This window comes from Eimeria necatrix, genomic scaffold (genome assembly GCF_000499385.1).
Source record: "Eimeria necatrix Houghton genomic scaffold, Enh_scaff433, whole genome shotgun sequence".
Classification (NCBI taxonomy): Eukaryota; Apicomplexa; class Conoidasida; order Eucoccidiorida; family Eimeriidae; genus Eimeria; species Eimeria necatrix.
Window position 1 is genome coordinate 17501 of NW_013654323.1, and position 12854 is coordinate 30354.

The following is a 12854-nucleotide window of genomic DNA, read 5'->3' on the forward strand; positions in this document are numbered from 1 at the left end:
TTTAATTCTAATTCTATTTATTGTTGTAATTTATTATAATTATAATTATAATTCTATTTATTCATTATTGTAATTAATTATAATTATAATTCTATTTATTTACTATTGTAATTAATTATAATTGTAATTCTATTTATTCATTATTGTAATTAATTATCATTATAACTGTAATTAATTGTAATTATAATTCCAGTTATTTATAATTGTAATTAATTATAATTGCAATTCTAATTTGTTATAATTGTAATTAATTATAATTATAATTCTAATTTGTTATAATTGTAATTAATTATAATTGTAATTCTAATTTGTTATAATTGTAATTAATTATAATTGTAATTGCAAATAATGAATTAATAAAAAGAATAAAGGGGCAAAAAAGGAAAAGTAGAAAAACAAATTAATAAAAAATCCACTTATCATCACAATCCAACAAGTAAATAAATAAATAAATAAATAAATAAATAAATGCATTTATTAAATGTAATATTAATAAATATATTTATTTATATTACATTCATGTATTTATTTATTTATTGAAAAAAGAAGGAAAAGTAAAAAACAGAAAGAGACTTTTATCTCTTTTGAATTTCTTTTTTAAATCAAAAAAGAATTTAAAAATTTTTTTATTTTTGAACTTTTCAAAGCCAAAATTAAATTAAAACAAACAAAACTCTGTCTCCTTTTTAATTCTTTTTCTTTTTTTAAAAGCTCTTTTATATTTGTTTTTAAATTTTATTTATTTTTTTGGAATCTCCTTTGAGACTTTTCTTCTAAAATTTAATTTAGTACAATTTCCAAATCTCTTTTAGAATATCTTTTTAGTATTTTAAAATATCTTTTTAAGAGATCTTTTTAAAATATCTTTTTTAGTTTCCTTCTTAAGATATCTTTTTAAAGTCTTCTTTTAGTTTTTTCTTTTTAGACTTCTCTTGGAAAGTATTTTTCCAGAATATATTTCGGAGTTTCTTTTCAGAAGTTTTTCCCTGAAAATATATTTTTAGAACATCTTCTAACTCTCTTTTTAAAATCTTTTTCGAAGTTTTTAATTAAAAGTCTCTTTAAGAAGTATTTAAATTAAAAAATTAAAAGTTTTTAAAACTTTTAATTTTTTAATTTCCATTTATTTTTATTTTTGTTTTAAACACGAAGTCCTGCAAAGCGTTTATAATTTCATTTTCACTTTTATTTAAGTTTTGTTTTTCGAAAATTTCTTCAAAGACAAAATCCTCTTCAGACGAAAGAAATGACGGACACGCAGGATATCTGCTGCTGCTGCAGCTGCTGCTGCAGCTGCTGCTGCAGCTGCTGCTGCAGCTGCTGCTGCAGCTGCTGCTGCAGCTGCTGTTACACCAGCAGCAGCAGCTGCTGCTTTTGCTGCTGCAGCTGCTGCTTTTGCTGCTGCTGCAGCTGCTTTTGCTGCTGCAGCAGTTGCTTTTGCTGCTGCTGCAGCTGCTTTTGCTGCTGCAGCTGCTTTTGCTGCTGCAGCTGCTGCTGCAGCTGCTGCTGCAGCTGCTTTTGCTGCAGCTGCTAAAGGCCTGTATAAAATGAGTTTTGGGCTTTTAAAGTTTGGGATGATTTCACTTGAGGTGTACGTACACCTGGGAACACCCACGTGATATCGTTTGAACTTTCTGTGTCTCGACGCTCCAGAAAGAGTTTTAAGAATTGTTTAAAATGTTTTGACAATTATAATTCTTTTAAATTCATCTTTTTGAATTTATTTAAATCTAAATCCTCGGAAAAACACAAAACGCGTCTTCTCCGAATTCCATAAAACTGCGTCGGGGGCTCCGATGGCTTTTTATTTTTATTTTATTTTTATTTCTTCTTTTCCCGCCACTTTGCTGCTGCTGCAATCAAACAAAACACAAAATAAAGCCACTAATATATCACCTCCACACACAGCAGCAGCAGCAGCAGAAACAGCAGCACCATGAACATCAACAGCAGCAGCAAGAACATAGCAGCAGCAGCAAGAAAATAGCAGCAGCAGTAGCAGCAAGAACATCAGCAGCAGCAGCAGCAGCAAGAACATAGCAGCAACAGTAGCAGCGAGAACATCAGCAGCAGCAGCAGCAGCAAGAACATCAGCAGCAGCAGCAGCAGCAAGAACATCAGCAGCAGCAGCAGCAGGAGAAAGTGGATTTGTCGCACTTGTATCAGTCGTCGCTTTCTGCTTCTTCTTCTGCTGCCTTGGGGGACTGCTGCGCTGCTGCTGCTGCTGCTGCTGCTGCTGCTGCTGCTGCTGCTCCTTTAAATGAAATATCTTTTAGTTTTAAACATCCAACAAATCCAAAGTTTATCCATTTAGACCCCGAGAGCAGCAGCAAATTGCCTTCGGCCCCCAGCACCCAGAGGCGGTTGCGGGTGTCGAAGGCGAAGTCCACGGGGCGCAGCGCGCCGGGGATTTCCTGAATTCGCGAAAACAGCACCAAATTTCCTCCAACTGCGTGGAATTTTGAGACAATTGGAGATAATTATTTAAAAATAATTCATATTTTCCGAAAAATAATCAAAAATGCGGAAAAAACGAACAAAAACGACACTTTTCACTCCCAGTTTCAACGCTTTGCACTTGCACTCCGGAGCTTCAAGCATGCGCGGAAACACTGACAAATTAAGTGGAATTAAGTCGAATTTGGTGGAAATAAGTCGAAATTAGTGAAAATAAATGAAGTTTAATTGAAATTGGAGATCATTAATGAAAAGATAATGAAAAATAAACGAAATCCGGCAAAAAATGAACAAAAATGGGCACTTTTCGCTACTTGTTCGAAAAATAATTCAATTTCTCGGAAATTGAAGAAATTAAAACTAAAACGAAATGCAAAATCCCAAAAAGTCGAAAAAAAGTTTTTAAAAATGAAAAAAGAAATAAAAAAGATATGCTGAAGTGTCTTGTTTTCTCTTCTTTGAATGTGCTACAAAAGAAACTCCAAAAGAAGAAAAACATCAAAAGGAAATGAAAAAAAAGCCAAAAAGAAAAGAAAGTAAACAGAAAAAGGATCAAAAAAGAAATTAAATTAAAAAAAACAAAAAGGTGAAAAGGACAAAAAGGTTAACAAAGAAATGCCAAAAAGGTGAAAAAGAATAAAAGTTCGAGCAAAAACAAAAACTGAAAACCAAACATATTGCGAAAAAAGAAATTAAAAGAAAAAAGAATAAAAATTAAATAAAAAATAAACAAAAGAGAATGAAAAAGAAGTAAAAAGCAGTAAAAAAAGACATCCAACAGAATAAAAAAGAGGTAAAAAAGCAGCAAAAAAGCACAAAAAAAGAAAAAAAAGCACCAAAAAAGACAAAAAGCAACAAAAGAGAACAAAAAGAGTAAAAAGCAAACAAAAAGAGTAAAAGCTAAACAAAAAGAGTAAAAACTGGACAAAAAAGAAAAAAAAAAGAAACAAAAAAGCAAAAAAAGAAAATAAAAAGACCTTAATGTCCCAGTCCTTTTCTTCTTCGCTCCAAACCGCCAGTTCGCTCGCAGCATTGAGGGCCCAAAGATTTCCTTTTCTGTCAAACTCAATTGTTTTTAATTTGTGAAATCCTTTTTGTTCTTTTGTCTCCAAAGAAAACCCTCCCCAACGCAGCAGCTCCCCCTGCGCCACCCACGTATTCCCCCTTTTAGGGTTTAGGGTTTGCAGCGGCACCCCGCTATTCCCCCTTTTAGGGTTTAGGGTTTGCAGCGGCGCCCGCTATTCCCCTTTTTAGGGTTTAGGCTTTGCAGCGGCGCCCCGCTATTCCCCCTTTTAGGGTTTAGGGTTTACAGGGGGACCACGCTATTCCCCCTTTTAGGGTTTAGGGTTTACAGGGGGCCGCGCTACTCACTCCCCCTTTTAGAGTTCAGGGTTTGCACTACTCCCCCTTTTAGGGTTTGGGGTCTTCAACAGGAGCGCACTATTCCCCCTTTTAGGGTTTGGGGTTTACAAGGGGCGTCTAGGGTTTAGGGTAGGGACCGAGGATTTAGGGGTCCTAGGGTTTAGGGTTTGGCAGCAGGGTTTAGGGTTTGCGTTTTGGAGCCCTGCGGGCTCGTTTTTTCGCGCCGGAGGCGCTAGGGTTTAGGGTTTAGGGTTTGGGGTTTAGGGTTTAGGGTTTAGGGTTTCGTACTATGCGGTTAACGGCCCACAAAGTCCCATTTAATGGACTAAATGCCAAATCGGAAATAAATTCATTTCCCAAAAGTCCCAAAGACTTGAAGCCTGAGGTGTACAGACGCCCCACTTCGAAGTTCTCGCTCACGCCCCACAAACGGCCGTCCTGAAGAAAACAAATAAATAAATAAATAAATAAATAAATAAATAAATAAATAAATAAATAATAAATAAATAAATAAATAAATAAATGAATAAATTGTTTTGAATGAATGTGGTGGTTTCGTTTGCAGAATTGATTTTCGTCATTTTTCAAAAACAAGGCGAAGGGAATTTCTTTTTCCGAACTTCAATCAAAAATTGAAAATGCAGAAATTAAACAATTAAAATAAATTAAAATAAATGGGTAGAAATTAAAATAAATGAAAAGAAATTAAATAAATAGATACTAAAAAATAAATAAAAAGAAATTAAAATAAATAAAAAGAAGAAAGTCAAAGGATATTTGTTTTGTAAAGGCTTTTCGAACAAATAAAATGAATGCCATCAGAGTCTAAAAGAAATAAATGAAAAGAGAAATAAAAATAAAACAAAAGACAAAAACAAACCAGAAAAAAAATAAAATTAAATAATAAAAAATAAAGTAAAACAAACAAAAAGTAAAATAAAATAAAAAACAAACAAAATAAAATAAATAAAAAATAAAATAAATAAGAAAAATAAATAAAATAAAAATAAAAATAAATGAAGAAGAAAGTGCCGAAGACCGCGAAACAAAAACCCGCTTTGATAAAAAGCAATTCAAATAACAAAACTAAAGAGGATAAAAGCAATTACAATAAAACTAAAACAATTACAATGAAATAAAACAATTATAATGAAAATAAAATCAATTATAATGAAAATAAAAACAATTATAATGAAAATAAAAACAATTATCATAAAAATAAAAACAAAAGTGATGAAAAAAACAACAAAAGTTCCAAAAAAAGCAAAAATCTCAAATTCTGGCAATCCGCGAAAAAGAATAATTAATTGCTCAATTTGGGGCCTTAAAAAGCCCAAAAAGGGGCCCCCAAAGGGGCCCCCAAGGGGCCCCCTGGGGGCCCCTAAAGGGCCCCCGGGGGGCCCCCAAGGGGCCCCAAAAGGGCCAAAAAAGGGTTTAAATGACTCACTTTGTCGTAAGTAATTCGAGCCAAAGAAACTCCTCTTCTTATTTTCCAGCCAAAGCCAGTCCAAGTGGCCAATTCGCCAGCAGCAGTTAAAGCGGCCATGTTTTTGAAAGTCTAATAAATAAATAAATAAATAAATAAATAAATAAATAAATAATAAATAAATAAATAAATAAATAAATAAACAGATAAATAATTAAGTTAATTAATTAATTAATTAATTAATTGATTAAGCGGTTTAATTGCTAGTTAAAGGGCCAAACAAAAACTCAGAAATTAAAATTTGAAAAAAACTCGAGCAAAATTAAACAAATTAAAAAATAAAAATATACAATTTGTTTTATAAATAAATATTAAATTAATAATAGACAAATTCTAAACAGACGAATTTCAAACAAACAAACTATTAACTGCCAAGTAAGCGTAAACCCTAAACCCTAAACCCTAAACCCTAAACCCTAAACCCTAAACCCTAAATAGGCAAATATATGAGTAACAAGCAGCAATGATCAGACAGAAACTATATTTGCAATTAAAGAATAATTGACAGAGACAAAGAGATTAAAAGATAAAAACAAATAAATAAATAAACAAACAAATAAATAAATAAATAAATAAATAAATAAATAACAATAAATAAAAACAAATTAAAAAATAAAAATAAACATTTCTCCAAATTACCCCTAAGCCGCCCTTTATGGACAACTCCTCTTCAATTTCTTTGTCCGAGTCTCCTCCGCCCATAAGGCCCTAAATAAATAAATAAATAAATAAATAAATAAATAAATAAATAAATAAATAAATAGTTATAATCAATTAATTAATTGAAAATAAATTAAATAAATTGAAGCAGTTTGTCTTACCCGTGTCCTTCTCGGCTGTCTGTACAGCGCAAGCCTAGCAGCAGATCTTCCTGGAGACGCTCGCTGCTGCTGCTGCTGCTGCTGCCGCTGCTGCTGCTGCTGCTGCTGCTGCTGCTGCTGCTGCGGCTTCATGGGCATGCCGGGACCCCCAAAGGGGCCCCCGTACCCTCCTTGGGGGCCCCCCTGCATGGGGCCCCTCATGTCGAGGGGCCCCCCAGTGCCCCCTCCCCCTTCTCCCAGCATCATGGAGCCCCCAGGGGGGCCCCCCATGGGGCCCCCAGGGGGGCCCCCCATGGGGCCCCCGGGGGGGCCCCCCATGGGGCCTCCCCCCGGAGGCCTCATTTGCATCCCTGGGGGGCCCCCTGGGCCCCCCATCTGGGGTTGCATTGGCCTGCCCATGGGGCCCCCAGGGGGGCCCCCCATGGGGCCCCCCGGAGGACCTCCCATAGGGCCCCCGGGGGGGCCCCCCATGGGGCCTCCAGGGGGGCCCCCCATAGGGCCCCCCATGGGGCCTCTAGGAGGGCCTCCCGGGGGCCCCTGGGGGCCCCCCATGGGGCCTCTGGGTGGGCCCCCTTGGGGGCCCCCCATCGTACCCCCTGGAGCTCCCTGGAAGCTGCCTTGAGGGCCCCCCATGCCGGGTCTGGGGCCCTGGGGGCCCCCCATGGGGCCCCCCTGGGGGCCTCCCATATTGCCCATGGGGCCCATTCTTGGGGGCCCACCGGGGCCCCCCATAGGGGGGCCCCCAGGTCTTTGCTGGGGGTTCATGGGGCCCCCCATACCCTGGGGGCCCCCCTGGGGCTGCTGCATGGGCCTGCCGGGGGGGCCCCTGGGGCCCCCTGGCTGGTCCTGGGGCCCCCGGAACTGAGGGGGGCCCCCCTGCTGCTGCGGCTGCTGCATGGCAGCTTGAATGTGCTGCTGCAGCACAGAGCGGAGGGCAGGGCTGGGAGGGGCTGCAGCGGCGCGGCGGGAAGCCGCGAGGGTTTAGGGTTTAGGGTTTAGGGTTTGGCGGTCGTCGGCCGGGTGGCTCGACGCAGCGCGGGCCTGTCTGCAGGCCTTCCTCGGGCTTTTGTGATGAAAAAGGATTAGTTTGAGTCTTTTGAAATATATTAAATGAAAAAAGGGAAAAAAACTCACTTTTCCAGGCCAAAAAGATCGAGCCTAGGCTGCGCAGCAGCAGATTGCCCAGGTAGCGGCAGCAGCAGCAGCAGCAGCAGCAGGCCAGCAGCAGCACTTGTAGAGGGTCTTGGAAGTGCTCTTTAGAGAACTTCTGGGTTTTATTTGAATCTTTTAAACTTATCTCAAAGAATAAAAGGGAAATAGCGGAGAAAAATAGACAAAAGGCAGCAGCAGCAGCAGGAAGGCCACTGGCTTCTGGCTGCTCAGCTGCAGCGCCGACTGCAGCGGGCAGCAGCAGCAGCAGCAGCAGCAGCAGCAGCAGCAGCCGGCCTTGGCTCGACGCAGCTCCCCAGCCCCTTTTGCCCTCCTTTTGAATCTATTAAATTGTTTTTCTCTTTTTAATTCAATTATTTTCAAGAAAACTCCCAAATCCACTCCCCTACACCTCACTGCAGCAGCAGCAGCAGCAGCTGCTGCACACGGCCGCAGTTCGGCTGCGCTCGCGCCAGATTTCAGGTGTATGTACACCTCCCTGCTGCTGCTGCTGCTGCTGCTGCTGCTGCTCCTCTTCGAGGCTTGTGTCTAAAGATCAAGCAGACGCTGCTGCTGCTGCTGCTGCCGTTACTGCTGCTGCTGCTGCTGCTGCCGTCGACTTCACTGCGGCGTGTTGGTCTTGCAGCAGCAGCAGCAGCAGCAGCAGCAGCAGCAGCACTAGAAGTAGCTCCTGCAGCAGCAGCAGGAATAAGCTTCTTTGTAGTCCGTGATGCTGCTTCAGTTTTGTCTGAGGTTTCCTGTTTCTGCATCACCCTGCTGCTGCTGCTGCTGCTGCTGCTGCTGATGTTTATGCTATTGTTGCTGCTGCTGCCCTTGTTGCTGCTGCTGCTGCTGCTCCTGCTGCACTTTTTGCTGCTGCTCTTGCCACTGCTGCGGCTACCTTCTCCGCTGCTTTTGTTGCTGCGGTTGCTGTTGCTGCTGCTGCTGTTATGATTCTTGCGGCTGCTGGTGCCTTCGCTGCTGCTGCTGCTGCTGCTCCTGTTAGCGTTCTTGCTGCTGCTATTGCCTTTGCTGCTGCTGCTGCTGCTGCTGCAGCTGGTTCAAATGGGAGAGCTGTGCAGTGTTCCCTAGATCCTAAAATTGTGGCTGCGATGGCAGTCCTTATTTTGCTGCTGCTGCTGCTGCTGCTGCTGCTGCTGCTGCTGAGATTTACGAAAGCAAATCCCTTTTTAATTTATTATTATTTTTTAGTCTTTTTAATTCATTTAATTTTAATTAATTTTCCCCTTCTTTCGACTCAGCAGCAAAGGCAGCCAAAGCAGCAGCAGCAGCAGCAAGCCGCCGCAGCAATAGCCACAGCAAACTGCAGCAGCAGCAGCAATAGCAGCAACTGCAGCAGCAACGAACAGCAGCAGCAGCAGCACACACCGCAGCAGCAGCAGTAACACACACCGCAGCAGCAGCAGCAGCAGCAGCAAGCAGCAGCAGCAGCGGGAGGAAGGGCTGTGTGTAAGAACCTTAACGGCAGGTGCATTTGCGGAAACACATTTTATTTCAAGACATTTATTTTCTGAACTTTTATGCTTTTTGTTTGTCTCAAGATTGGAAACTTTGAAAGATTTAATGCATTTATAATTTCGTAATTCGCCGCTCCTCAGCAGCAGCTGCTCGAGGTGTACGTACACCGCGGAAAGCGAGAGCAGAAGTCCGCGGCGGCCGCTTCGGGTGTACGTACACCTCAGACTGCAGCCGCCGAGGAACCAGGGGCGCTCCTTTCGCGTTTATTTCGCAAATAAATGGAAATTAAAAGAATAAAATGATTATTTAGTTCAAAATTGGGGATTTGTTTGGCTGTTTAATGCCAGAAGACCCGGGGGCCCCCGCCGGCTCGCCTGCGGTGGCCGCGCAGCAGCTGGGACGCAATCGGGGGCCTCCTTGCGGTTTGAATTGTTTTTTAAGCGAATAAATTGGTTTAATTAATTAAAAAAGAGTTATTGTTCCAGTTTTAAATTCGTTTCTGCGGCTCGAACTGCAGCAACGGCCTTCCCCGGCCCGCCGCGGCGCCGCAGCCCTTGAGGTGTATGTGCAGCTCTCGGGGTGTACCCCGAGCTCTCCCGCGGAATTAAGCGGCTCCGGAGAAACGCGTTTGCCATTTTTGTTGCAGTTGGGTCGAAGTTGCTGCAGCAGAAGGGCAGCAGCAGCAGCAGCAGCAGCAGCAGCAGCAGCCCCGTGGGCGGGTCTGGGTGGGGGTCGCCGTTTTGGGGCGAAAATTGGGTGTTTTTTCGCGATTTTTCGTTTTTCTGGGTTTTAAATTGTAATTTATTTCTTTATATTCTCAAAAATCCGCGAAAATGCCAATAGATCCCTCCAGATGGCTCACTCAGCGGCACAAACACCCCAGAATTGGCCCTGCCTACCAAGCCACCATCCCTGCGCTGCAGGGGGCGCCTTTCCCGCAGGTGCCTTTGCGCTGGCTGGGCGAAGCAGCAGCAGCAGAGACGCCAGCAGCAGCAGCAGCAGCAGCAGCAGCAGGGGCTGCTGCTGCGGCGCCCGCCGACGCAGCCGCCAGGGGAGCGGCCGCCAGAAACAACAAAGCAGCAGCAGCAGCAGCAGCAGCAGCAGCAAACAGAAACAGCAGCACCCCCAGCTGCCGGCCAGTCACCCGTAAGATGAGGGCCTCAGCAGCAAAGGGCCTGGACCCCGCCAGCGAACTGCAGCAGCAGCAGCAGCAGCAGCAGCAGCTAGCAGCAGCAGATGTTACTTTTGCTGCTAGTTTATTTGCTGACGCTGCTAGGGAAATGAAGGAGGGTGAGGAAGGTCTTCCCATGGAGACCTTTTCTGCTGCGCCGCCCGGCAGCAGCAGCAGCAGCAGCAGCAGCAGCAGCACTGCAGCAGCAGAAGCAGCAGAAGCAGCAGCACGGCACGCCGATGCTGCTGGCTACCTGCTGCAGAGCATTTCTGTGGCGGAAGCAGCAGCAGCAGAAGAAGCAGCAACAGCAGCAGCGGCAGAAGCAGCAACAGCAGCAGCTGCTGCTGAGGCAGCAACAGCAGCAGCAGCAGCACAAGTAGCCGCAGCAGAAGCCGCAGCAGCAGAAGCTGCTGCAGCAGAAGCTGCAGCAGCAGCAGCAGCAAGCGGACCCCTCGCTGCACTCGCAGCGACTTGTTTGCTGCCACCTCTTGGGAAGCACCCACTGACAGAGGATGACAGCAGCAGCAGCAGCAGCAGCAGCAACAGCAGCAGCAGCAGCAGCAGCAGCAGCAAAAAGGCTAAGCTGGAGGAATAGGTTTCAAGTTGCATTTCTTTGCAAGAAAACTTTCTTTATAAACAAAAAAATAATTGTTTTTGTTTGCTGCGGAGCAGCAGAATAAAACTCAAAATAAATTAAATTAATAAATAAAAGGGAATAAACAAATAAATTAAGAATAAACAAATAATTAAACAAAGTAAATATAAACAAATCAAATAAAGGAATTAAATAAATAAAATAAAATCAAATGCAATTTTAAATTATTAAAAAACAAATTCAAATTAACCAAAAGCCCCAAAACTGGCAAATATGGGGAAAGTGTAAAAAGACAAAAAGTAAATATTTTCAAGAAGTTGCCAAAAACAAAAAACTAAAAGTCAGCAAATTAAAATATTTGCAACTAGCAGCAGCAGCAGCAGCAGCAGCAGCAACAGCAGCATTTACAGCAGCAGCAGCAGCAGCAGCATTAACAGCAGCAGCAGCAGCAGCAGCATTAATAGCAGCAGCAGCAGCAGCAGAGAGGTGTTTGCTGCCAAAGAGAGGCTTAATTGGTATATTTTGTTTTCGCTTTTGGGCGACCTGCGCATGCACGGGGGGGGGGGGGGATGTGCTGGCATCATTTCCGCCATTATTGCCATTATTATTGTTCTTTTTGCAATTAAAAAAGTAAAAAAATGATTTAAATGAATAAATAAAAGAAAATAAAAGAAAAAGAATCGAAAAAGGGGAAGAAAAAGAAGAAAGCAGAACCACCCGTCGGTGGTGAGGTGGACGTACACCTGGCGTGCTTGCCACCCAAGCGAACCCAATTGAATATTTTGTTGAAATTAAATTTCAAAATAATAAATTAATAAAATAAAAGAAATAAAAAACAAAAAAAGGAAAAGATTGCAGCAAAGAGAGGCCCTAGGAAGCCTCGCCTCGGGGGCCCCCAGGGGGGCCCCCGGGGGCCCCCCGGGGCCCCCAGGGGCCCCCCGCTGCTGCAGGGTCTTTTTGTATTATTATTTTGGCATTTTTTTGCTCCTTTTCAACTTGGAATGCAAAATAAAATATATTTTCAACTTTTGAGTTCATTTAGACTTTCTTTTTGCTTCTGTCGGCTGCGTTTCAGAATCCCCCACGGTCGCGAGGTGTATGTACACCTCAGCTGCTGCTCGCTGGCCCTCTCCAGCTGCTGCTGCAGCTGCGAGCCCAGTAATTAAATTCAATCAAATAAATATAATTTAATTAATATTTCTTTTTTTAAATTAAGGAACAAAGATTAACTCCAAATTTCTGTATTTAAAGCTGCCAGCAGCAAGATACAAACAGATTCCAGCAGCAGCAGCAGCAGCAGCAGCAGCAGCAGCAGCAGCGATAGCCGAACACCCCACACAAACGGCAGCAGCAGCAGCAGAACGCTCCCATCAAACAGCAGCAGCAGCAGCAGAACGTTCCACCCACAGATCAGCAGCTGCAGCCGAGCATTCCACTCAAAGAGCAGCAGCAGCAGCAGCAGCAGCAATCGACACGAAGGCAGCAGCAGCAGCAGCAGCAGCAGCAGCTGCAACCGAGGCAGCAGCAGCAGCAGTGTCTCCGTTTTTCTTCCGGCTTCGTCTCCACACCTGCTTGCCTGCTGTTTTCAAATCTGAACAAATAAATAAATAAATAAATAAATAAATAATAAATAAATAAATAAATAAATAAATAAATAAATAAATAAATAAATAATTGTTTTATTATTGAATTATTTCAAGGGGAAAATGCAAGCAGCACTGGCTTTCGAAAGGGTGTGGGTGAGGCTGCTGCCAAACCCGCTGCAGCGGCAGCAGCTGCTGCTGCAGCAGCAGCAGGAGTTTCAGCAGCAGCAGAAGCTGCAGCAGCAGCAGGAGCTGCAGCAGCAGCTGCAGCAGCAGCAGCAGGAATGTGGCTACTCCCCGGAGTTGTACGCTGGGCAGCACTGCGTGTGCCTGAAGCGGCTCGCTGCTGCTGCTGCTGCTGCTGGCACAGCTGCTGCTGCTGCTGCTGCTGCTGCTGCATGCCCCTTCGGCTGCAGGTTTGTTGCTGCTGAAGCAGCAGCAACAGAGACCAAAGAAGACATTGCTGCGCTGCTGCAGGAGCTGCTGCCTTCTGGCTTCCGCACAAATTACAAAATCTACATCCGACAAAAATGCAGCAGCAGCAGCAGCAGCAGCAGCAGCAGCCCCAACGAGGGGGGCCCCCCTCAGGCTTTGGGGGCCCCCCAGGGGGCCCCTCAGGGGCCCCCCCAGGGGACCCCTCAGGGGGCCCCTCAGGGGGCCCCCCAGGGGGCCCCTCAGGGTTTGGGGGCCCCTAAGGTCTCGGGAGAACCTGTGGGGGCCCCTGAGGGGGCCCCTGGGGGGGCCCCTGGGG

General features: G+C 43.9%; 3 protein-coding genes across 3 annotated transcripts; 2 read left to right on the top strand and 1 right to left on the bottom strand.

Annotated features, from left to right (window-relative positions):
* Window positions 1-2162: 2162 nt before the first annotated feature.
* Window positions 2163-6831, bottom strand: ENH_00053610 (hypothetical protein, conserved; the record flags this gene model as incomplete). Its single annotated transcript, XM_013581494.1, has 4 exons — window positions 2163-2414; window positions 3435-3599; window positions 4108-4257; window positions 6127-6831. The coding sequence occupies 4 exons, from the start codon at window positions 6829-6831 to the stop codon at window positions 2163-2165; spliced, it is 1272 nt and encodes a 423-aa protein (XP_013436948.1).
* A 2756-nt stretch (window positions 6832-9587) lies between these two features.
* ENH_00053620 (hypothetical protein, conserved) lies at window positions 9588-10520 on the top strand (the record flags this gene model as incomplete). Its single annotated transcript, XM_013581495.1, has 1 exon — window positions 9588-10520. The coding sequence occupies one exon, from the start codon at window positions 9588-9590 to the stop codon at window positions 10518-10520; it is 933 nt and encodes a 310-aa protein (XP_013436949.1).
* Window positions 10521-12226: 1706 nt separating this feature from the next.
* On the top strand, window positions 12227-12854 carry ENH_00053630 (hypothetical protein; the record flags this gene model as incomplete). Its single annotated transcript, XM_013581496.1, has 1 exon — window positions 12227-12854. A coding segment is annotated over one exon (628 nt), but the record flags the coding sequence as incomplete, so codon positions are not given.